The sequence below is a fragment of the Lissotriton vulgaris genome, chromosome 11, assembly GCF_964263255.1.
Source record: "Lissotriton vulgaris chromosome 11, aLisVul1.2, whole genome shotgun sequence".
In the NCBI taxonomy this organism is placed as follows: Eukaryota; Metazoa; Chordata; class Amphibia; order Caudata; family Salamandridae; genus Lissotriton; species Lissotriton vulgaris.
The window spans coordinates 278,995,925-279,021,874 of NC_141699.1; the positions used below are offsets into that span (position 1 = coordinate 278,995,925).

General features: G+C 47.7%; 1 protein-coding gene across 1 annotated transcript in view; it reads left to right on the top strand.

Moving 5' to 3' along the window:
- Positions 1-25,950, top strand: part of CFAP73 (cilia and flagella associated protein 73) — a 144,486-nt gene that overhangs the window by 12,695 nt on the left and 105,841 nt on the right. The window contains exon 2 of the mRNA XM_086943243.1: positions 18,001-18,106. Coding sequence (XP_086799369.1) covers positions 18,001-18,106 — 106 coding nt within the window. The remainder of the gene's footprint in view (positions 1-18,000; positions 18,107-25,950) is intronic.

Here is a 25,950-nt window from a genome sequence, read left to right on the forward strand (position 1 = left end):
GCGTGGGGTAGCAACCCACAGATCCAGCAGTTGGTGGCATTGGTGGCGAGATTGTGCTGGTGCAGCAGCTGCACAAAGGAGTTGTTCCAAAACTCCTTTCGCCTTTCTCTGAGTTGAAGAGAGAGCGAGATCAAATAATGTTCCTTCATGGTAGTAGGCTGCGCAGTGGTTAGGAATGTTTCGTGAGCAGGTGCATTTTCTTCCACAATCCAGAGCGTGGTCATGAGGAGAAAGCAGAAAAGGATTGTGATGAAAAGTGCAATTGTCTTTGAACTGTGGATTCTGTCTGTCTTTGGGTTTCTGTAGCAAATTTTCGGATGTCCGGTTGCTTCCATCATCTTCTTATCGGGCGCTTCTATCACCTTCTTATCGGGCGCTTCCATCACCTTCAAGGGAGCTCGGTAGCGGGCAGAACCAAAGACCTCGTCTGGCTTTCTCTCCTGACAGCCTTTGTAGTGTTAGGCCACCGATCTGAGAATTATGACTTAGTCAATGATCTGCTTAGCCGAAACTCTCTCCTTTCGTCGCAGGTTATACCCTTCTTTGGATGGCACGGTAGGGTCAGGAATCTTTGCAAGTTCAAGTGTCTCTGTGCCTGGGTAGCAATCCAGCGATGGTCGGTCTTTGTTCAGGAGCTCTTCCTGGGTGGCTACGTCTTCGGTTGTCATCAGAGTCGAGGGAATCTTCTTACAATGGTGCGCATGCACCCAGGTCCGCTTTCCTTCCACTCGAAGAGCTGTTCGGGTGGCAAGAAGGACTTGCCAGGGGCCCGTCCACCGGGGTTCCAGACTCTTGGCGCGCTGGAAATTCTTTGATAAAATCCCCAGGTTGCAGGTTGTGTCCGGGACCCCTGGAAGCGTCAGGGATGGCATGCAGCACCTGTTGGTGAATGACAGACAGAGTTTCAGTCAACTTATACAAATAATCAGACATTAGGACGTCCGGGACGTCATGAATGGAAGTCGGTTTTGGTGCAGACCAGACGCTCATGGGTCGGCCGAAAACGACCTCGTAAGGTGTCAAGTGGTGTTTGGTGGGGGTGGAACGCATCGATAGCAATGCCAGTGGGAGAGCGTCTGGCCATTTCAGTCCCGTGGTAGCCACTATCTTGGCTAGTTTTAGCTTTAGTGTGGCATTGTGTCGCTCGACAAGTCCAGCAGACTGGGGGTGGAAGACTGCGTGGAACTTTTGCTTGATACCCAGCCCCTTTAAGATGAGCTGGATGACTTCGGCTACGAAGTGGGGGCCATTGTCGCTCCATAAAATTCGACAAAGGCCGTAGCGAGGGAAGAATTATTTTAGCAGTACTTTTGCAGTGGCCATAGCAGTGTTATCACGGGTTGGGTATGCTTCCACCCACTTGCTAAATGCACACACCACGACAAATACGTATTTCAGGCCTTGGCATCTGTCTAGTTGGATGTAGTCCATCTGCAGGACTTCAAACGGGTGATTGGGAACCCCAAACCCGCCCCGGGGTACCACTGTTCCTTTCCCAGGGTTATGTTGCAGGCATATCAAGCATTGTTGAACCAGACGTTTGGCGGAGTCTGTGATTTTGTCATTGTGCCAAACTCTGGAGACAAGTTCAATCATGGGGGCTGATCCTATGTGAGCAGGGGAGTGTGCCATAGTCAGTATGGGAATCAGGTATGAGTCAGGTAGCAACCATTTGTTCGTGTCTTTGGTCCGCCAGCAGCCTTCGTCGTCTTTCAATCCCACCCGTGCCCATTCAGTCAATTCGTGTTGTGTGCTAGCCATTTGAATGTCCCTAATAGTGTCCCTAGCGTCGGTCCATTTCTCTGCTTGTGACCTGGTCACGTACATGCGTGTCGTCGTCCTATTTTCAGCTGTGGTTCGAGCAGTGATGTCGGCTAATGCATTTCCCTGTCCAATAATGTCTGTCACTTTCTTGTGTGCCTGGCATTTGATAACAGCAAGTCTTTTGGGGAGAAGGACAGCTTCGATCAGGGCGGAAACTAAATCTCCATGGAAGATGGGAGTGCCGTGTGAGGTCAAGAATCTCCTTTCCTTCCAAAGGAGCCCAAAATGGTGAACCACCCCAAAGGCATACTGGCTATGGTGTATATGTTCGCTGTGGTTCCTGCTGCTAGGATGCATGCTCGTGTCAGGGCAATCAGTTCCGCTGCCTGTGCAGATCGTTGTGTAATGCGGGCTGTCTCTACTACAGTTCGGGCCGTGGTGACTGCATAGGCAGCTGAAGTGGTGCCATCGGGGAGTTTGATGCAAGAGCCGTCCACCCACAGCTCTCCGTCAGGGTCAGGAAAAGCTGTGTCTCTGAGGTCAACTCTACTTCTAGTCTGTTCGTCCGTGAGGGTCACACAGTCATGTACAGGGGGCACGCTGGGGTCGTTTTCCGGTAGGGGCAACAAGGTTGCTGGGTTCAGTGTGGTGCATCTTTTCAGGGTGATGTGAGGTGCGAGCAGAGTCAATTCGTATCCAGTCAGTCGTGCACTCGTCAGGTGTTGCGTCTTGGTTTGGTTCAGGAGGGTGTCAACTGCATGGGGTACTAGTACCGTGAGGGAATTCGAGAGCACGATCCCCTCACTCTGTCGGATAGAGATAGCAGCGGCAGCTACAGCTCGAAGGCAGGCAGGCAAGGCTCTGGCTACGGGGTCAAGAGTGGCAGAGAAGTAAGCGCATGGTCGTTGCTTTGGGCCAATGGACTGGGTCAAGACAGATAAAGCACACCCCTCCCTTTCGTGAGTGTAGAGGGAGAAGGGCTTTGTGTAGTCGGGGGTGCCTAGGACAGGGGCCGAACAGAGGGCATCTCGTAGCTCTATGAAGGAGGATTGGCATTCAGGGGTCCAAGGGAGGGGGAAGGGGACATCTTTAGCTAGCAGAGAAAGCAGTGGTTTCACAATGAGGCTGAAGTTTGGCAACCACTGTCGGCAGAAGGAGGTGAGGCCTAGTAGGGAGCGGACCTGTTTCTGAGTCTTAGTGACAGGGGTTTCAAGAATGGTTTGGATCCGGTCAGGAGTAAGTTTCCTTCCGTCTTTGGACAAAAGGTGGCCTAAGTAAGTAAGTAAGTGACCTGGGGTTGGCAGAATTGCAACTTCTTCTTGGAGACCTTGTGGCCATTTTCCGCAAGGAAGTGCAGGAGTTGAATGGTGGCTGTGACTGCTAGTGGAGTGGTGTCGGCTGCCAAAAGGATGTCATCGACGTATTGTATTAACACCACTCCATCGGGTAACTGGACCTGATCCAGTTGTCTCTTGAGGGCCTGACTGTAGATGCTGGGGCTTTCTGTGTAGCCTTGGGGTGCTCGGCAAAACCTATATGAGCGGGCTTTTAGGGTGAAGCCGAAGAGATATCGGCTGTCTGGGTGGATGGGGATAGAGAAAAATGCGTTTTTGAGGTCAATGACAGTGAAGGTGGTGGCAGTAGAAGGAATCAAAGTCAGGATAGTGGTGATGTCTGAGACCACGGGGTACTGGGGTACAACCACTTTGTTGATCTCTCGAAGGTCAATGATGAAGCGGTATGCTTTCTCATCTCCCTCTCCTTGTTTCTTGATGATGGGCAAGATAGGGCTGTTGCAAACGTTGCTAACCACTTCCTCTACCACTCCTGCGTCTATCAGTGACTGAATAATCTTTACCAATGCCTTCTCGCCCTCGGGCGATATCCGATATTGTGGAAGTTTTGGGAGTATTGCGTCCGGTCGAACAGTGATGTGCACTGGGTCAATCATCATGCGCCCTACGTCCGAATCTGTCTTGGCCCACAGATACGGAGGCAGAGTGTCGAGCAGGGACGTGTCAGCGTCATTGATAGAATACATGTGTCGGGAAGGGCAATGTCTAAGCAGAATGGGGTTGTCGTACAGGAAAACTCAAACTCCGTCTTGGGAACATCTAATAGTCGCTCGGAAATGCTTCAGTAAGTCAAGTCCCATAATGGCGTCAGGAGTATTGGTAGAAAGCAAAAACGTTGTGTCAGTGGTATTGTTCTCTAAGTTGAAGGGGATCGGAGTGGACAAAGGGTTAGTGGAGGGCGTTCCATCGAAACCTATCAATGTCACAAGTGAGCCAGACAAGGGTGCCCTTGGATCAGTCGTTTAGATAACGCACTACGTGTTGCGCCAGTGTCTACCAGAAATGGAGATTTGTACCCAGGACCTTAGCAGTGACATAAGGACCTTGCTGGTCAACATAGAGCTCGACTGGATCCCTCCCTTGCCCTTGGCAGTCCTATGCGAAGTTGTGGGCATCGTCACAGTCAGACTGTTGGTACTGATTCTGTCTGGGTCGGTCAAATGTATTCGGTCTGTTTGATCTATCGTTAGTCGTGTCCTTTGTGGGCCCCCGTTGCTGTCCTCTATTTCTCGGTCCACCCGCTACGTCCTTGGGGTCCCTATTTCTGTTCATCTCCAAAAGAACCGGGCACTGGGATTTCCAATGGCCGAATCCTTTACAGAAGGCGCACTGGTCCTCTCTAATGTCTGTACGTCCAATGTGGGGTGTTGAGGTGCGGTCTTTAGGAGGTGCGTTCTTAGGGACATTCGTCTGATAGTTTCCTTTGTATTGCTCTCGTCCTATAGTCACCCCTTGCAATTGTGCAATCATCACCCTTTCTTTTAAGTCTTTCTTCTTTTTCTCTGTTGCCCTGTCATTTTCATTTTTCTGGTGTTCGTAATATTGGGCCATCTGAAGGATAGCCGCAGGTTTGGAGGCCGCCCAACTACTCTCGCTGGCCTGTAGTTTCTGGGAGACCTCCGGTGACAAACCCTTAACATAATTCTGGACTAACAGATGGCGTCCGGTTGCAGTGGTCATGTCCTGGCCGCTGTAATCGGAGAACACCGTTTCAAACCGGGAGAAGTAGTCCGATACGTCCTCCTGGGGTTTCTGACGGCAAGCCGTTACTATCGACCAGTCCACTTTCTTTTCTGGAATCAGGGTTTTCAGTTTCTGTACGATTTATCTGGGAGGTCTAAAATGGGTTTCAAAGGCTTCTGTCCAGGTTCTCGTTGCCTATCTATGCCATCGAGTTGTGACCAGGTATGTCCGAACAGCTCAAAGTGGTCGACTTTCCGGATTTGCTTCCACACATCAGCTGGCAGACATAACCCGAAAAACAAGTCGATGTCAGCCAGGGTCATTATCGTTGAACCTAGGGCTGTCCCTAATTCAGTATAGAAGGCAGTGGGGTTTTTATGTAAATCAGGCAGAGATTTCCGAAATGTCAGAATATCTTGCCGATCCCATGGCTGGTAGACCCAGATGTACACTACCCTCCCTCTTGCATCTTGGTGGTTGACGTCATCGTGAGTTCCTAGACCTCGTGGAGGAACCCAGTAAGGGGCAGCCTCTCTTATTGGCATCATGGTGCTAGCTCGCTCAGTTTGTGGTTCGGTTGCTACAGGTGTCGTGGGTTTAGTTTCCGATTCCTGTTCAGTGAGGTGGCGGAAAACCTCAAGCGTACGCGTAAGGAGGTCCGTCACGTCACACTCGCCCTCATCCCCGATATCGACCTTCCTATACAGAGTCGTTAGGCTCTCGGGACCTTTGTCTCGATATCGGTCCTCGTACGCATTCAAGACATGGTAACACAGTCGTACGGCAAAATGTCGTCTGTGGCTCCCTGTATACGTGTTGAACATATCCGTGATGTGCTCTTCACTTTCCTTTCTTTCTACCAATGTTCTCACTATCTTGTCAATCCCTGCTCGCTCGTCCTTGCCTAATCTGTTCGTTCTTGCGGAATCAGCTTTTCGGGTCTCGGGGTCATCTAACGCTGTCGCTTGTGCTGTATCTAATACAAGGGGTTCGGCCGGCACAGAGGCCATGGGGGCCGAAGCTCTGGTACTACTCTCGTCTGTGCTTGGGGGTAGCGGGTGCTGTGCTAAGGGTTGGGAAGGGGCATATGGAGGGGGCATGTAGATGATCGGAGGACCTAACAAGAGATCATCGTTGGCTCGCTGTTTCAAGGGCAATTCAGGATAGAGCGTAGAGGGCGTTCTAACCGGACACTGGCTTGATGTTTCTACCTCTAGTTTCTGTTTGGCTTCCTCTCTTTCCTTAATCTCTTCTTCTAATTTCTTAGCAGCTAGGTGGGCTGCCTTTCGCAGCTCTTTTCCCAACCTACTCTCATTTCTCTTTTTACGCTGTTCGGTTTCTTTGCGCCACATGCCGAGACTATCAAGCATAGTGGGCGTTGTCTTGTGTTTCCCAAGGGCTGTTTCCAGCGCGCTTATTTTATCTTCATCGAAGGATCCTATCAGTGGCCACTGACTTTCTCGATCCTTTTTCGTATATTTATGCCAAAGCTTGCTATAAGCTATAGCGATCAATCCATGCTTCATGAACATGTCCTTATTAGGGGTGCCTTCCAGGGGAGCCGGATGGTTCATCTCTAATAAGCGGTCCGGGCTAAACAGGCTACCAATCAGTGGGGAGAAGATAGGCATGACGGATTACAACGGGGACAAAAGTCTGCACTACCTGCGTGCAAAGACTAGACAGAATATTTCTATTCTTCGTTGTTTGCAGGCGGTGAATACCTCAAAAGAACCAATATCGAACAGTCAATGTTCGGTCAATCAAACAATCAATGGGGAGAATAAGTAGGCACGACGGGTTACAACGGGGACAAAAGTCTGCGTTACCTACCCTTTCACTACCTGCAAAGAGAGAACCTGTTCTTCCCTGTTTGCAGACAGAGAATCTCCAGAAAACAATCCACGAACAATAGTTCGGGCCAAACAATCAATCAGTGGGGGAGGAAGATAGGCACGACGGATTACAATGGGGACAAAAGTCTGCATTACCTATCCTTCACTGCTTGCAAAGAGAGAGCCTGTTGTTTCTCCGTTTGCAGACAGTGAATCTCCAAACAAATCAACAAAAGAGTAATACTAGTATTTTCCAAACAATCAAACAATCATTTCGCAATTCGTCGTGTTTACACGACCTTACCCGGACCGCATGGACAGTTTCTTGTCTTCCGAATCCAGCGCCCGATCGTCCTCTATTCTTCGTGATCTTCGCGGCACTCCTGATGGTTCCCAGTCAGGACCGTAGATCACTCGAGAGAGGTCTGTTCGGAACCAGTGAAGTTCGGATGATCGGCTGTCAGACGAGGGTCTATCGGACAGGAGCTCTCCCGATCGTTGCAGTCGTTCACTCTGTCGTCAGGACCTCTCCCACTGGATCCACGAGTCGCTGATGGGCCCCACGTTTGGGACGCCAATTGTGGAAAAAGGTAGGGCCGAATGACCTTTTTCAGAGTTGCCCGGCGTTAACCGCCTCTATACCCACTCAAGTTACCAAACAAAGAGGCAGGCGCTGGAGACTGGAAGGCAGGAAACAGAAGTTTTATTCCGACGGAGCAGAACACATCAAATCAGACAACAGGGTATCTTCTCGAGGTGCTCTAACCGCATCTCTGAGGCCTGGCCTCTTATACACAAGTTTATTGTTTTATTGCATTAAACACATCTTTGTCAACACTTTGATGTACGGAAAGACATCCTCGGAATCCCCGCTTCAGGCCCGTTCCCACACACATTTACAGTTGAAGTCCCCACCCCGGTCACAACAGGTGATGATTATCGCGCAGCTGGACATTCCGCCGATTCACAGAATGTATGTGGTTGATCGGATCTCATGGGGTGGGGGCTTTGATCAACTCGTGGATCCTTTGATGGGGGAGGCTTCCTACTGTATAGGGGGGGGGGGGGGGCAATAAACTGTATCCGCAGGGCCAGGTGGCGGCCTGGGAACAAGTAAGACAAACGGGCACAGAGGAAAGGGGGTTTTATCAAAGGACCCGGGATCATGAAAGGAATGAAGGGAGGTGTCGCGCTGGGAACAGGATGGGGTTCCGAGGCAGAGTTGTGCTGAAGAGGGGTTTATGGCCCAAGGCATGTGAGAGCGGGGGTTGTCAGCGCGCGGGGGATGCCTGCGAGGCCAGGAGAGAGAGAGAGAGACGCGCTGGCTGTCGGCGATGGGCAGAGAGGCCATGGTATCTAAAATGGCTGCCGCTTACGCGCACGAATAGGCTCGAAAAGGGGGCAAGATGGCGCCGATAATGTTGACACTGCGGTCTAGGTTTTAACAGAGGAAGGTGTCCCTTCCTGCACAAAAGCAATCACCCCTATAATGCAGTCACCCTTGCACCATGGCACGAGGGTGCCTGCGTTGGCGCATGGCAGCCCATTGTTCACCAGCACAGAAGATAAGGACAGGAATGCACTGTATCTTGTAGGTACGCCACATTCCTGCACTTTTCTTTTGACGCACAGCAGCACAGCAGGAAGGATTGCTATGCTGCAGTGCGTCAATTTATTGTAAATGAGGCCCATAGTGCCATTGGTTCTGGAAACAATGTGATCAGCTCCAGAAAGCGGGACCCAAACCTAAAGCCAAGGGATGAGGAACATCTCTATGCTCTTTTTGGGCTTGGTGGGATGAGGGTGCATATACTGAAAATTTTGAATGCCGGGAGAGTTGGCTCATCAAATAATTGGTGGGAAAGCATCTCTACAGACCCTCAACTACACATGATGATCTTTAGGCCCATCAAAGATTCTGGTCAAGTGGGCTACAAGGATTTCATGCGAAGCCAAAGCCAACTTAAGTGTAAACTTAATTTAACGTTCAAATTCTTCCACCATTCAGGAGCTGGAGCAACCTTGGGTTTACTCCTGATTTAGGCATGGCTTTTCTAGGATGGTAGCATAGTACCAGCAGGTCAGAACCACTCATGGTCATTTGTGGTAAGAGCCAGACTCATTAAGAGACAGAGGGGCAGATTTACAAGCCCTGTACAGCACAGTTGTGACGCACCGGTGGCGCAAAGCCAGCACCATGCTGTGGGGTGACATATCTAGGGAGATGCGTCATGTTGTAAAGCCCTGCGCCACATGTGGGTGTTCCAGCACGGGGGGGAGAGGGGGAGAGGGGGGGGGGGGGTTCCGGTGCGGGAACGCCTCCGAAAAGTGATTGAGTGAAATCTACAAGGTTTCACTCGGTCACTTTTACGGCCATGCTGCGTCAAAACCCTGCGCCTTCTTGAAGCAGGTGTAAGGATTGACGCAGCATGTTGGGAATAGGGGCACCCGAGCCTTGCTGGAGCTGCGTTGCTCTAGCAATGCACCGCCTTTCCGCCCGGTGATGTGACACGCATCTGCCCATCCGTGCGTCACGGTGTGCCGCATTGTAAACCAGGAAATCCATTTGTGCCGACTGATCCGGCAATCCTGGTCCAGGACCCCAGCGCGATACGGCGCTTCCGGCATTATCCGGCGTCCAAGGTTCATGCGGAATCGGAATACTCTCCCTCCCCGCCCCAAGGTTCAAGCGGAATCGGAATACTCTCCCTCCCCGCCCCTGGACACTCGCAATAAATTCCTGGAAATTCATTGGACCATTTTGCTAACCGGCTGTTCCCCGTCCTAAAATTGTGGCTATTACTTCCTTCATAGGAAATCCATTGGACCGTAATTTAACTCACTCCCGACCTAACTTCGTTCCTGCGCGCTCTTATATGAGCCCCTTTCATATGCCCCCTGGCTAAAGAGGCTAGTAACAAAAAAGGCAACCACTGTTTTGTCCTGATGATGGACCCCATCATTTAGTAAGGGGGTCCGAAACGTCGTCGACCTACTGTGTACCATATACCTGTGGAATTTTCTATACATAATTATGTAATGGTACCCATGAGTAATTCTCTGTTAACAATTTGGGAACTTACAGAGACTGCTGACTTTGCCTTATAAGCCCTTTTGTGTATGTTTTTGTCTTTGTATTGTCGTGGGTTGGTACAGGCTTGTGCCCCACGCACGTGAATTGTTGAAGGTGTTATTGTGTGTTGTAAATCTATTATATTTAAATATAAGTTTTGAGGACCTCTGCCCGGCTGGGCACGTCTTCACTAATATAGAACTGACTGAGTCTATATTCATTCTCATTTTATTCCTCTCCCTGCAAGGGACCACTGTTGTGTACATATAACTAAGCTCCCCGAGGTCCCTCGCCGATACTTATTGGGGTCCCCTTGTTGTTTAAAATAGCATTGTAAATGCGGCGCATCAGTGGGTGCGCACGGGTGGGCAGATGCGTTGCAACTCTTCTGGCGCATCCCTGCTGATCAGCAGGGATGTGCCAGAAGTAGTAAATCTGCCTCCGAGTTCTGCTTGCTGGGCTGCAACTGTACAGGGGAGAAGCATATATTGTTAATCAAACACAGTTTACAGAATAAATGACAGTATGAGCATCCCTGAAACATTCTTGCCAAACAACACACTTGTTACATGTAGGAAGAGAGGCCAAGACACTAGTTATAGGGCAGTGGGCGGACCCTTACTCTGGAGAGTAGGAAAAAGGCCTGTTCACCTGTAGTTCACTGCCAGTGAGCTCAAAGCCTAATGCATGGGCGGAGTAACTCTTCGCAATGGTTGGGGTGAACTTTGACATACTTTTTTCCAGAAGAGCTTTTCTTTTCTGTGGAACATTTACAGTGAGCATGGGAGTTATTGAGTCGACTCAGGAGGACATAAAGCAGAGCACAAAATGAACAGAAAAGGGTAGCAGAGCTTTTCATAGCCATACAGAAGACTTCTATCCAAACGTAAGTATTTTAGAATGAAGAACTGAGAGACACAGTGGCAGGGTGACACCACCATGTACTTCGGATGAGAAGTTGTGAAACACGGGAGAAATGACCTGCGAAGATTGTTACAGGAAGATTCAGACATCTTGAGAAGAAACTCTGCAACCCAGGGACAGGAAAGACAAACAGGGAAACAAGGCGACAAGTAATTTGTTGACAGGTAGATGCAAACAGTAGAAGAGAAAAGCAAGGGGGCGTGGATACACGAGTTAATATGGTAGACCCGTAGTCTCCCGGCTCCGATTGAATGCCTTAATATCCAGAGTTATCCTGACGGCGGGTGTACCGCAATCCTGCTCACAGCGTCGCACTCCTAACTGGGATGTTGGACTGAGATGCCCCTATCCTAACTTTCTCCTCATCTGGGGCTGGGCTGAGACAGACGAAGGGTGAGGCCTCATAAGCCTTGCAGTGTTGTGATTGGCTTAGGGGAGCCTGAGTGCGTCCTGTTCCGGCCCAACACGGAGGAGAGGTTTAGGAGAGACGCTGCTATAAGGTACGTTTATTTTTCTTTTTTACACCCTATTACCACCACCCCCTGCCACTTGCCCTGCCAACTCCGATCCATGCAGGCCGCCACTGGGGAGAAGACGTACTGAACACAGTGCCAATTTGGGCACCCCTGGGCCCAGCACAACCTCTGGAACGACTAGACTGGGCTGTTTAATGCTGGTCCTACCTCGGCTTCCAGCCGCTAGTGCTGTGGACCATAGTCCTTTTGGACTCTCCATTTTGAGCAGCGTGACCCCTGTCCTGGCAGCAACACCTCCTTGCTCCTCTCACCACAGACTTCACCCACTCCCCTGTAGCAGAGCCTGAACGCTGTTGGGCTGCTGGAGGCTGGGATCCGTCGAGATGACAGCCCTTGAGCTTTTCCCCCTTGGAATACACTCCACCGGACTTATGATCTCCATATGCTGTCTCTGATCACCTGAGTTTCCTGCTGTGCTTATTGGAGTTGGGTCACCCCTGGGCCCCGGGCTACTCGTGCTACAGGCGTAGCTGCCTATGAGGTAGCGCCAGTAAGCAGGCCTGGCCTGGATTGTCCAACCCGTCATCTTATCCTTAGCTAGTGGACACCATTACCCTGCCGGCCCGCTGCAATGGGGAAGCTTTGCTCAGCGACTGCATCTCAAACACTGGGACCACTGGCCGGCCTCCTGCATCTCCGCCCACTCTTGTGGGAGTCTTAACAAGTTAGGCTTCATATTGGCTGCTTTCAAACACTCCAGAACAACTTTCGAGCAGAAGATAGAAACTGTGTATGCAGGCCTGCACCAGCATGATCACAGAAAGCTATCTGACATAGTCTCCCATACAGAGACAAACATTGGGGAGCTTATCGGTAATCAACGGAAATGCAATAGCTACTCACAGACTTGCAGAACTGTGTCCGCCCCTTGGAGGAACAGACAAAGGATGGTGAAGGACACTCTTGCAGGAACAAAATCTGTGTGGTGGGCCTGGCAGAGGAAGCAGATGACCATGATGCTGCTTTCTACCTAGAGAAAGAAATAAAAAACTTCAAGCCTGTGGGCAAACTCTCTCTGTTTTGCTAAATTTAAATGGCACATAGGGTTCTGGCGAAAATACCTGTAAGCGATTGGCGCCACGTCCATTGGTGGCAAGACGGCTGCAATACAGAGACTGAGATGAGTTGCTATGGGAAGCACAACTGATTTCTCTGTTGCCAATCAAGAGCACACACATTATGCTCTTTACGGACTACTCCATCATGGAAGAGCGCCAATGTGCATCTTTCACACCTGGCAAATGTAAGATGTGTGAACTGGGCCTCACATACTTTCTACTTTTACTGGTGAGGCTACAAGTCATCAATGGCAATAAATCCCACTTCTTCAATGATCCTAGCAGGGCCTGAGACTGGGTAGAGCAGATTCAAAGCTCAGACCTCCCCCTCTCCCGGGTGCCCTGGCTTTGCCGTGATGCAAACGCAGGCACAGAATATTAACAGCGCAAATGGGACAGTGCACAGTGAGGAAGTGTTGAGAGACAAAGACTGGCAGTCGTCATTGGAGGCCACAGCAGCCTTTCGTAGCCCAAGATCACTGCACACTGCAGCATCCAAAGACTATACCAGATACACTGGCTCTTCTACTTCCCATACCCCACTGCTGGGATCGCTGGCCCTTCCTGACGTGACTCAGCAGATGGCCAGTGACTTACAGTGACTCACATGAGGCACTCATGCCCCCATTGTGTGCATGCAGTGGTTTGCGGGTATAAGGTAATTTCCTTCTTGCCTCTTCACCTTCTTTTTTCTCCCTAGCCCCTCTTCTCTCTGATGCTCCCTGCCCTTTCATACCTCTAACCATGCCCTTTATTAGAAATCAACTAGGTGCTCTGCTCTTTGTCACCCCATCATGGCCAGACTGAGATGGATGCTGGCAAGGTCTTGCTCCATCACAACTCCTTCCCTGCATCCAGGGTCCTGGTCTCATGGCACAGAAGGTGCCCTCTCTGTCCACTCTCTGTGAGTGCTCCACTCTTTGGACACACAAACATACGGGCCGGGTCAGCCCTCTTGTCCTGCCCACGAGTTAGCCACTACCCTGCACTATGCTGTTCCCGCCGTTTGCCCTCTACCCTCAGTATTGGCCAGGGTCGGATTGGTAATGCGGGCACTTGGGAAATGCCCAAAGGGCCGGTAGCTGAGTTCCACCTGTGACCTGCTTTTTTGGGCAGTCTGGGAGCTGTCTGTGCTGTTAGGATGCCACCAGCGGCCCAGTGGGTGCCTGAGTGGCCTTCCTAGATGCAGATGGGCCGAGGTATCGTTCTCTTTCTGGGGGGGTTTAAAAACTTCACTGTGAAAAGTACTCCATAGGAGGGATCAATGGACCAAAGGTCAGTGACCTCCCCATGGCTAAACATGTTGACTGACTAATACTCTGAATTAAACCAATTCATTACCTTTGGCTGTAAATTCAGACACATAAGACCAATTTTAATCGTGTTGCAGGGATCTACTAATACAATATTTTTTGAGATACCCTTTAGACACTTTTATTTATATTCCTCACTGCACGCCCTATCACACAACCTGCTCCTCAGTCTTCTGGCGTCGTAGCACACCGAGGAGGCACTCGGCCTCCGAGGTGGGGCCCTATGATGAAGCATGACACTGACTAGGTCGGTGTGTGAGGACTTTCCTATCCACCTAAATTGGGTTGGTATACTTGTTCTTGACCTGACTCCGTCTCTGTGGCTTTTGAGACACATATAACCTCTCTTTTGTTATATATCTAAAACCGGGGACCAAGAGAGTGTTCCTTAATCTCCCTGCCTCTCCCTTTGTTTTGCTTGCAATGTTCAACACTACGTTCATCATCCCCTTTGGTTTTGCTAGGCTCTGGTAATACCCCATTGACATGGAATTGGGCCATGAAGCAATAATTCCAACTAGGTCAGTGCTTAATATATGTAGGTTGTTGCAGGTGAAGGAACCTGCACTCATTTTTTAGGACTTATTTTTCATCATCAGCTGTTGACCCAGAATAAGAGACAGAAAGAAAATTTGGATGCCTTATTGCTCCAATTCCAAGAGGTGATGGACAACAATTCTACCCACTCCTAACTGCACCCCTAAGACAGTACTCGCAGCGTGTCACCTCCACCCTGTTTAAAGCCTTCAGTGAACCCTTTTTTCTGCTTCCCAATGCATTAGGCGAGGCCCACAGCACATGCTTTTTTACTAGCCACATTCAGCACCAATAGCCAGGGTCGGATTGGGAAGGGGGGCAGTTGGGCATTGAGCGATGGGTTGGTGCCTTATGGCCTCTACTTCGTTCCTCCCCTGCCAGGCCATCCATCGCACTTCAGGCTGTGGTGGGCAGCCAAGGGTGGTAAGTGGGACAATCTGCCTTACTGGGGGACAGGTGTTGCTCCATTTGTTTGGTCATTCTTACTGCGGCCCCTGTGGGGACGGCTTGGCCCAGAAGCAGTGTCTTGCTCCTGACAACTTCCTTGCCAGGCCATCAAATGCAAATAGTGTGTGGGGGATGGTGGGAGTAAGCTGGGGTCTTGCTAGGGGGGCCAGTTGATTTTCTGGTGATGGGCCATCCACAACAAAGACCCCCTCCCCCTGCAGGATCTGCAGTAGCTATGTCCTTTTTCTTGACCCTTCCCCGAAGGCCATGCCCTGAGGCTATGGAGGGCTGGGGAGAGAGTGATGTAAGAGAAGCCTTCCTGGAGCGTGTGTTTGTATTTTCATAGACCTCGCTGAGAGGCAACCTTTATTAAGCTTTTATTGACCTAAAAAGGAGGTGGCGTTACAGCCAAACCTGCTAATGTTGGAAGTGAGAAACCCTTCCAGTCCCAGCATCGGCTCAGCATATTGTAATTCTGGGCAAACCACTTGGGGCCTAATTACGATGTTGGTTGGACTATTGTCCGACTGACACCATTTATTTATTTTATTATTATTTGTATTTTATTTTATTAGGGAGTTTTATATAGCGCTAGCCCGACCCAGGGGTATCTGAGCGCTTCACAACAGTTTTTTGAGCAAGATTCATACAATAAGCATTATTCAGCATATAAGTTCGGCAGTCCAAGTGTGCTGAGCAGCATTGAGGTAGTACGTGGGTCCTGAGATACCCTCATAGAGTGCACGTTGTCTTGGGGTTGATACAATAAAGCAAGATTCTACATAATAGGTTCTGAAGTCCAATTGTGCTGAGCAGCATTGAGGTAGTCCCCGAGTCCTGAGATAACCTCATAGAGTACACATTGTCTTGGGGTTGAACCAATTAAGAAGCGGGGAGGAGAAGCTGGGGATCGAATAGCAGGGAGGAGGTAAGTCTTAGAGCAGCAATGTCAGGAAGAGACGGCGAGCAGAGTATAACGCAATGGAACCGCCAGACTATGAGTCGGCGGTTCCACCCACTGAATTAGGATGCGACCACCCATGGGCGGTCAGAAACACCCATTTTTCAATTGCAGCTTGTGCGGCGGATGGAAAAGGGCAGCAGCACAAGCTACAATTAAAAAAAATTTGTTTTCAAACATCCCTTTACTGTGTGGGAGGCAACATTTATTTTATTTTTTATTTATTGCATTTATATGGCGCAACAGCTACCCTGAGGGTTTCCCTGCGCCCATTACGGTGCATGCCACACAGTGCAGGGATGTTCAGGGGGCCGCCCCTTGGCGGAGGGCCAGGAGCGGAAGGGGCCCTATTAGGGGCCCCCAAAGTTACTTTCTGCCTGCCTTTTCTTGGCGGACGGACTGCCATGAAAGGGCAGGTGGAAAGCAACATCGTAATCCCTACGGTGGAGACAAGGCTGGCTCTGCCATGGTTATGGGATTACTATTCCGGCCGACAGGCTCTGTGAGCCCGTCCGAAGTGGAGCGGAATTCCCCTACGGGTTTCCCTCCGACTGCCAGTATTGGAATGCGGTGGTCAGACGTAAACCTATGATGTCGGGCGGAAAGCCTCCAGAAAGCTGTCCGATGGCTTTCCACCTGACATCATAATTAGGCCCTTAATCTCCAAACGCCTGAAGTAAAAATGTATTTGATCTTGTGTAGTGTAACAGGTGTTCATGTAAAATGCTCGAATGCCCTAGCGCCAAGTTCACCCTATAAAAAACTATAAAAAAGCAATTAGAAAAAAAACAGCAATTTCTTCATGTTATCAGATTTTGCAAGGGCCAGGGAATAATAATTAGAGAGCACTCCTTATATAAAGGTATCCATATTGTATTTTATCATGGCTTTTCTATCTTTGTTTAGTTTAGCTATTAGTCACGGATGAGTACAGCACGTTTAGAACAAATTTTAAAGAGCTTTCACCTTACGCTGACTGTTTAAAATACATACTGATCAGAGTTTATAATAAAGACTGTGTGATTTTCTTCATTTTCGCAGCTGCCAGTATATTAAAATACACGTCATGTTGGTAATAAAACTGCATGGTGGCAACCCTAGCCAACTCATGTATTTTGGTCCCTGGGACATTTTATTTCACCTCAACCCTCCCTGGCCAAAATGCAGCGCTTCTCGTTTTCACCAATCATACTGATTATATAGGCTTTAAAATGCTTAGGTTACCAAACATTTCCCAAACAAATTGTCCAATCAGACTAGCCAAATGATGTTTCATAAATAGGCATGATCTGCGAATGTGGGCCACTTTTTTTAGGGCCACCCTGGCTTAATTGCAATTACAATTCGACCCTGCCCACAGCTGACACGGACGCAACTCCCGCACAGTAGATCTCACCCACTTCCTTTAACATGCAAATGCTCCTTAGCCCACCTTTATGGGTCCAGTCATGCGAGCATGGGACGACAGTTGCTCCGAACCCCTTATCTAGCCTCATTGCCTGCTCCCTCACCCCTGTTTCTCCCCTGGTCTCTCCCCCTGTACACCTGTTACTCTCCCTGGCCTCTTGGAAGCGGAAGGCTCCACTCTTCGCACAACACCTCTATTACAACTTTACAAGGTATGGTACATGCTTGTATCTTCTTACGTTGTACAAAAAAACCCAATACAAATATTTAACAAAAACAAACACTAGAAGAGGAAGAAATGGGCTTTGGGATAAGGAAGATGGGGTAGGTTGACAAGAATGGACCAAGGAAACATGAACAAAGTGTTTTGAACAGTGATACTTTGAGACAAGGATTTTGGCTCAATGAGCAAGCAGCTGCCAGGACCAGAAGGCATTAACACATGGACAGGAAGGCATAGATTTTTGGACACTTATACAGGATCACACTCCTCAACAAACCAGCATAAACCACACAGCCCTTCGTGCCAATAGGCAATGGCATATGCTTCATGTTGTAAGGTTATTTCAAGCCCTTCTTCTTTCTTTACCCCTTTCCTGCTGTTCAGCCTAGTGATGTGAGGAATGTGTTGGAATGTGATGACTGCATAGAATGTTGGGTGCACGAGGTTAGGCAGTTGGTGTCAGCAGGCTGCGCAGTAAGGATATACTGCTCCTGGTGGGACGTACTTTATGCCTATTTACATCTTGGCTCTACCTCAAGCTTCCTGTATGTGAACTACTAATAAAGATATACCTGGAACCTACAACCTGACTTCCTGAAGATTCTTACTTTGCAACACTTCCCTTCACAAAGCATAACCTAGTGTGCCAGCCAGATGAACCCGCAATATTCCAAAAATGGCAATCTGACTAACTAAAGTCTATTTGTTTCAGTCTGTGTTGCTCCACCCATTGGTATTCCATATGGTACTCCTCTGACATGGAATACCACAACCCCACGCCTTCACTAAACCAATAATAAGCACAAGCAATTCCACCACTAATCAGAACAAACAAGTTGAACAGCTGATTTAAACTTAACATGTATTTTTCTCGTACCTTCTAGAAAAATGCCAGAGAGGGAAGATGACTTCCTAACTCCTGCCACCCGCATGTTGGAAAAGAGACGAGAAATGGCCGAGGTGGAGCAGGCACTTCTTGCTCAGAAAGAGGTAAGTGGTAATGGTTTACTAATTCAGATCATTTTATACGAAGTACATCTGTTTGGAAACAGATTGCTTGAAGAAGCAATCACTGAGTAATTAAATAGGGAGATACGTTTTGAAACAGTCGGGCAAAGCCTACAGATCTGACATTGGCTTCCAGTCTCTTGATTTTACAAGTGTTTTGTTAAATCTTTCTGTAAATGTTTATTAAGTTTTTTTAGCAAAATGGCCACCTGTGCACACAGATGTGTGTGAAGGTACAGGCAGATGTCTTTGAATGTTTTTGTAACAAAGATTTACAGAACTATTCAGAGATGGTCAACCTTGTGGTTTAATGTGCGCATATGCTTCGCGCTTTGTGGCCATCTTGGAATAGGTTGGAAGCCCATTCAAAGATGGCCACCTTGCATGCTCCCAAAACCCTTCTCATAGGTCATGGCATTAGCACATTTGTGAAGGGTGGGGATTTTATCTACAATTTCTCGATGCTCTTTTACCCAACAAGTTCATCTTTATTTCAATCTGACTGAAGTCCTGCTCCAATGCTTATGACTACAGTCATTTAAAGTTAATCCGGACTCCATGTTCAATCCACTCACTAACTGAGGCTGTACTGGACACCCAACGTGCAGAAGCAATTCCTTTGAAGGAAAGACTGTTTTCTATCCTCCTGCTGAAATGCCTGACTCTTCAGAAACGTAAATATCCGACAGCCAACCAAGTCTATTCTCTTCTAGGTTCCATGGTCTCATGCATCTTTCTGGTTCCCAACACCACTCTCCACAAAAGACTGCTTCAACAACTAGTGGTCCCCATGCTTACACAAATAGAACAATCTGTTGAAGTTCATGCCCGATTTTTACCCCCTAAAGCGTGACAGATGACTCTCTGGCAGGTTGGGCTGTGCATGTGAATCATCGCCATATTCAAAGCACATGGTGCAGAATAAAATGTCCTACCACATCAACTTTCTTTAACTCTTTCTACTTTCATGGCACACTCCCTCCTTGTTCAAAAGGGAAATATAAGAATAATGTACCTCTTGAACAGGCATGAGATTGAGGATTTTATCTCTGCAGGCCCACGCAACTTGGAAATGACTACTGACCAGGAATATCCAAATCACCATAGCCTCCCCGTAGAGTTGAATGCCGAAGCAGACGCTCTTACCAGAATGTTCAGGAGTATCACACATGTGTTATAGACAAAAAACATCTTAAAAATGCCCTCTACGTATAGGGTTTTCTTCAGACATCTTCACAAATGGGGTAAACAAGAGTTAAAGGTGAAAGCTGTTTTGATAGACTGGTTAGGGAAAATCCTTAATATATTTCCTCCAGTTTCCTTGATTCCAGCAGCCATTGTCAATTACAAGATTTATTACAAGATCAGAATGGTTCTCATTGTCCAGAATGGCCAAGACAGTGGTGGTTCCCAGTTCTGCTTCACCTGTCGGAACAGTCGCACAAGAACTGCCTTGCTGACTGGATCTTCTTCACAAGTTCAAGGGTAAGATTCTACATTTGAACCTACCATCATTGAGCTTGGCAGCTAACTCCTGAACATATCCAATGTGGTCATTTGAGCCTCTGACAAGATTGCATGGCCATTTGCAATTCTGCCAGGGCTTCCTATTCACTTAAATCTAAGAGGTTCTTCAATAAGGGCCTGATTTAGAGTTCGCTGGATGGGTTACTCCATCACAAATGTGACGAATATCTCACTTGCCATATTACAAGTGCCATTGGATATAATGCGCTTGTGATATGGCGGAGGGGATATCCGTCACGTTTGTGACGGAGTGCCCCGCCAGCCTAATTCTACATCAGGCCCTTAGTGACTCACATCATCCTAAAGAAAGGGCAGTAGGCACTACTGATTTGTCTGTTCCATTCGGCCAAGCTCTGGTTGCATTTTTTCCTCAATAAATATATATATTTCAGTTGTTGAGGCCATGAAGTCCTTTGCAAACTTCTTTGATAACTGTACCACAGATCCTCCGCTGAGCCCCCGAAAAAATTAAAAAAGGTGACCTTTTAAAATAGAAGCCCCCCGGTGTGGGCCAGAGCATGGGGTGGTCAGCAGAATTTACTTATATGGGGAAGGGATTGTGCACCCCCTCTCCCCAAGTCATTTAAATGAGCAGGATCTATTTTTTTTATGGGGAGGGGGCATGTGGGACCCCCTTTGCCATGCACTGCTTATACCCTCACATATCACTCATGACATGTTCAATGACAGCATTGATAACATCACTTATGACATAATTTATGATAACATTGTGCATGGCGGGGGCACACGTTATAGTTATTTCAGGATGTGAGTTACTTCATTTAAATATAACTGGTGAATTTCAGTGCTTTTTAAAAATTCTGAATCCGATGTTTTAACTGACATTTCCACGTAATTATAACGTCTCTTTAACCTTTGTTTTTTCAGTGGAAATAAATAAATGATATATTCCTTCTTCCCCCTTTGGGCCCCGATGGTAAATTGTATTCCATCCCTCTCTTCCAACCTCTCTTTCTCTTCTTACCTATTGTTCCCTTCGCATTGTTGTATTTGACAGTTAGGACAGTGGAGCTGCTGCCTTCTGTGAGATTGAGACGGCATTGATATTGTCTGGGAATAAATACCTTCACCACATCGCATCTGGACTCCAGCTTTCATTTCGGTTTCATCAATATAACAATGGCGACAAGATTTCAACGGAGCCAACATCACCCCTGAGGCTTAGGCTGACAGTACTGTGAAGGCTATTAAGCCCAATTCTGATGTACAAGATCATTCCTTTGTGGATTTCTTGCTGACTGGTATGACAGATGAAGATGAGTTCCTTGTCTCTGCTTGAGGAATTATTTCGGCTCTCATCTTCCTTTTTTTTTGTAGTTTTAAATAGCGCTACCTCGACCCGACGGTATTGGATCGCTTTACATGAGCACCAGTTACATTACACAAGGACACGCTCATTTTATTTTTAGGAATGGGGAGATTAAGTGATTTGCCCAGAATCACAGGATGTTGAGCCAATGCCAAGCAGGGCCGGACTGGGAACCGAAACCGGCCCTGGCAAAGTGCTCGGCCGGCCCCCCCTCCCGCAGGGCGGGGGGGGGGGCGGTGTTAGGGGTGCGACCGCACTCATTGCCAGGGCCGGTTTTCGGCCGTTTTTGTTACAGGGCCGTTTTTGCAGCTATGCTGCAAAAAACGGCCCTGTAACAAAAACGGCCTCCTGGGGCCCAAAACCGGCCCCCACCCATGCGGCCGACCGGGGGATTGCCCGGTGCCCGCAACGGCCAGTCCGGGCCTGATGCCAAGACACAAACCTGGTTCTCAGCTTCAAAGTCGGCAGCTCTGCTGAAAATCGTCTGCGGCCCCTATTAGCGTGTACTGTTTGGAGCCTTTGAGTCCCCTAGTGCTACTCGCGTCTGTAGCATTCATGTACTCCTAGCTACCTAGCTGTGGTTCCTTCTCTGCTTGTCGTGTGTGCATTGACGAAGTGTAGCTATTTGGACTCTCCTGCTGCTCCTCATATCTTATGAGAGTTCTTTGTGTGTGTGCTCGCACACTTATTGTGTCGGTTTCCTTATTGTTTACTTGACATAACAATTTGTGCTTTTGTTTGGATTGCTGTCACTTTCATCCTTCAACATTTAATGCTACTTTACAGTTCAGTTTGTGCACGAAGCTACACAAGGGTTCTCGTCTCCTGCTTATGATGAAGCCCCTCTACTCATGAGTGGTGTATGCATACTGTTTACCCCTGCTTCACATCTTTCAGAAGGCGGGGACTGTTTCCTTCTTTTTTCCACATTTTTGTGAATCCGCAATCAGCAAATCCACAGAATACTAGGGCTCTACTTTCACTGGTAAAGGAACGATTGCTTTCAGTTTTCTTAACAGTGTGTTAGACCCCGCTTCCTGGGCACCAGGGCACTCAGGGGTTACTGCGCTCCAATCGCATCAACAGAAGGGTTCCCCACTGGTGTCCTGGGGCCTCAGTAATAGTGGACCAAAACTAGATAACCAATAACTCCTCTCCTGCACTTGACTTTCTCAGGGTAGCGAGACAGAGCAATGCAAGGCTTACTCAAGGAGGTGAGGTGAGGTGAGGTTAGACATTCAGAATACAATGCACACCACACTACCAACTGATAAAATCAATGTCCAGTCAGTGCTTTACTTTTTATAAAAGAAAAGTACTTTAATACATTCAAGAGAATTATACGACATATAAAACTAGGATACACAGTGAAAACTAAATGTCTCTACAACCCTCTGGGCAAGAGTTTTGACCCAAAACAGTATTATAACGCCTAGATGCCAAGCACTATAAAAACACTGTTAACATGAAAACACACAATTAACATTGCATATTACAGACCATGTTGCACAGGGTTGCACTCATACGCTATAGCCTTGATACCAATCTTTGTATTGAAATGATATAATTTCAGTATATGATGTGAAGTCAAAGGTTCTTGATCAGCTCCATAACCTCCAACCAAAGCAACAGAAGTGCCCTCCCGCCCTGAGTGAGGACACTGCTCTAGTGGCGTCAGGGATCTGATCACAGGTGCCTGATGTCTTGGCACAGTTTACTGGAGTCCCACTAGTTCAGTAGCCATTGGCTAGCTGTAGGAGGGTAGTTACTGGACAGTGTGCCAGTTCACCCTGATACCCCCAGAGATCACAAAAAGAAAGGTGGTGGCCTGTTTCACTGGTCTCTATTTCCACTTACTGCTTGTACAGGCTCCCACAGCGGAGAGGAGAAGTTTAGAGGGGATTTGATCTCACCTTCAAGCACTAGAATCAATCTTCCCCTTCTCTGGCTTCCTTGATGTGCCTCAAGCTTCCTTTCCACACCAGCTCCCTTGATGTGCTGAAAGCTTCCTTTCCACACCAGCTCCCTTGATGTGCTGCAAGCTTCCTATCCACACCAGCTCTCTTGACATGCTGCAAGCTTCCTTTTCTCCTTGCGCAGCTGTCTGCAATTTCCTTGTTCAAAAGCGCCCGCTCCACAAGTCTCACAGCTGGCCTTCTCCCATGCTGCTGATACCCAGGTTCCTCATTGAACTCTTGGCAGCAGAATCCATCCATCATAGAGAAAACTTCCTTAAATTCCAGATGCAGTGAGCAAGTGTCTTATCTCTTACCTTCACACTGCGGAACATGGCTGGCTTCCTTTGGACGAGCCTGGAGTGGCCGTCTCTTCAGTAATAAACCAGTCTAACACAACAGCTGACCACTCAGGCCAGACCTTTATCACCTCTGATTGATAAGCTCATCCAATCAGAGGGTCTGCTACTTTTGCATCCTGATTACACCTCCAATCACAAACCATTCATGGCGTGTTCAATGCATGACCAAAGCATGCACAGATGACCTGCTGTCTTTCCTGGTACCAGCCTGTGCTATTCCCTAAAAAGGAATTTTAATTAACTCCAGACCAGGAGGCACTGACCAGGGGGAGGGGGGTTCCTCTTAGCAGACTCAGTGCAGCTAAACCCAGATAGGAGCTGAGTGTCTAACTCAGCCCACCAGGCTTCTGCAAGGAAATGGGAAAAGGCACGGGGTAGCTGGGATGTCCAGCAGAACAGCTCGTATTCCACACACTGGCTCAAATCACCATTCTTCCCCAGTATACCCACTGTATCTCAAGCACACGTCAGGTAGACAAAGGCAACAGGACCCCAGGCAAGAGACAGACTGCACAGACTTGATCAGGATGGTGGCTAGTGACTCACCCCTCCTGACTATTGATGTATTGCTGCCACCACTGTCAGTGTACCACAGCCTGGGTAGAGAAGGCAGTAACCACTCTCTGAAAAATAGGGGTGCACTAGAAATGCCCCCTCAACCTCAGAGCCAAGCTCTAGGTTCTCAATCCATGTAAACAGGGTTACATGTGTGATTGTCATGCTCACTGAGGTAGGGATCTAGAAACCATACAGTAGCCTTTGATTGACTTGCCTTGAAATTAGCATAAAGCAGAGGAAGCACTCTCTCCAGAGACATGCAGAGGACTTCCCGTCCCAACACAGTGCCTTTTACTTCTTGCACAATATCTTCCCTGGTACCTCATAGGGGAACTGGAACAATACAAAGTTTACTCTCACCAAGATTTACATCTGCATTGCTAGTACATCTTGCATGAAGAACAGTAAGACTTTGGGTTTCTGATTATCTGCTTTATTCTAATTGATATTTTGTTTCACTGTCTTCTCATGCAATTTGTACTACTACCATATTTTATGCTGTGCTTGCTATGTCTGTGTTTAACATCTAGTATATAACTATTAGTATTTAGTTTTTACATTGTTTAATATTTCTTGGTGCATTACTTTGTATTGTTAAAAGGCTGAAGCAAGTATGAGTCAACCCCCTCCTCATTCTGAGATGAACCAACATTACCTTGGAAATAGTGTGTAAAATTGGTTGAATCCTATCTAATTGATATTATTGGAGGTGGTTCAATTTCACCCATTAGAAAAAAGAAACATGTTATTAAATAATTTGGGAAAGAAGATGTAGAGGTTTCAGGTGACATTGATGTGTATTCAAATAAGCGAAAACAATCATAAGAGCAATTTGTAAAATAAATGTATGTTGTATTGGAAAGACAAACATTTTTTTATAGAATCCAAGGCAAACACGAAAAAGAAGGGAATTATATTGCTGTGTTAAGAGGTTTAGCCAACAACTGTGAACTTGGAGAGTTGTCTGATTCTTTCATAAGACATCAACTAGTGAGTTGTAATAACAACCATAGAATTCATGAAAAGCTTTTAACTAAGAATCCTAATCTTAAACATGCTGTTGATTTAGCTAAGAGTGTGGAGCATACAGCTGACTGTGTGAAAGAAATGAACTATTGAACAAGTTAATTAAGTCAAGGAACACATTAAAAATATTGATTTAAAGAATGGAAAAGAAAATATATGTATCAATAGTAAGGAAAGAAGTTATCACGAGAATAAGTTTAAGTGTTTCAGATATGTTAGTGTTTGTTGATCACTTACTGAACAACCCAATTGTCCTGCAGAGAATGCCTTATGCAGGAAGTGCAACAGGAGAGGTCATTTTGCACGTCTACAAGGATATCAGGCACAAAACTACAAATAATTTAGTGAACAATGAAGAAGATCAAAATTAATCTCTTTTCCAAGTGAACAGTAAACATGATAAGGTAAACCCACCAAGTTGTGAATCAAGATAGATAATCAAAAAACTCAGTGTTTTCTCTGATTCATGTTCACCATTCACTTTTATTGACAATGACGTTTTGATGCAAATTTTGATGAGGTACAATATGCACTCCTGCAACCTGATATTAATCCAGTGGGCTATTATTCGACCCTATACATTTGGAGGGGATGCTCTCAATGAACATTTCCTTCAAAGATAGAAGTACCATAGGATGATTATGGACGGGGGAGTCTGGTGGGGGGTGATTGGGGGAATGAGGAGGGTTGAAGAGTACTGTAGTGTGATAAACCCACTTGGACATGATCATTTGATTGATTTAGTGGAGAAGTGTGGCTCAGGGGTTAGAGGCGGCAGACCCGGAAGCAGAGATCGGCCCTGGACCAGGGTTCAATTCCCCGCCTCGGCGGGTCTTGGGCTCAAAAATTCCACGGACTCGATAATTCTCGCTCCGGTGCCTTCTCAACTCACGGGTTCACACTCTGCGACTCTGGGCAATAGCTTGCTTAATCTCCACAACGGCCCCTCGCGGCGGGATGCCTGGCTTTCACCTTGTGGATACCCTGCCGGGGTTATCTCACAGGGGAATACCAGGACGGGTTCCCTAAGCAAGCGCCGGGAAACCCTTTGTGGGTAGCTGTGCGCTA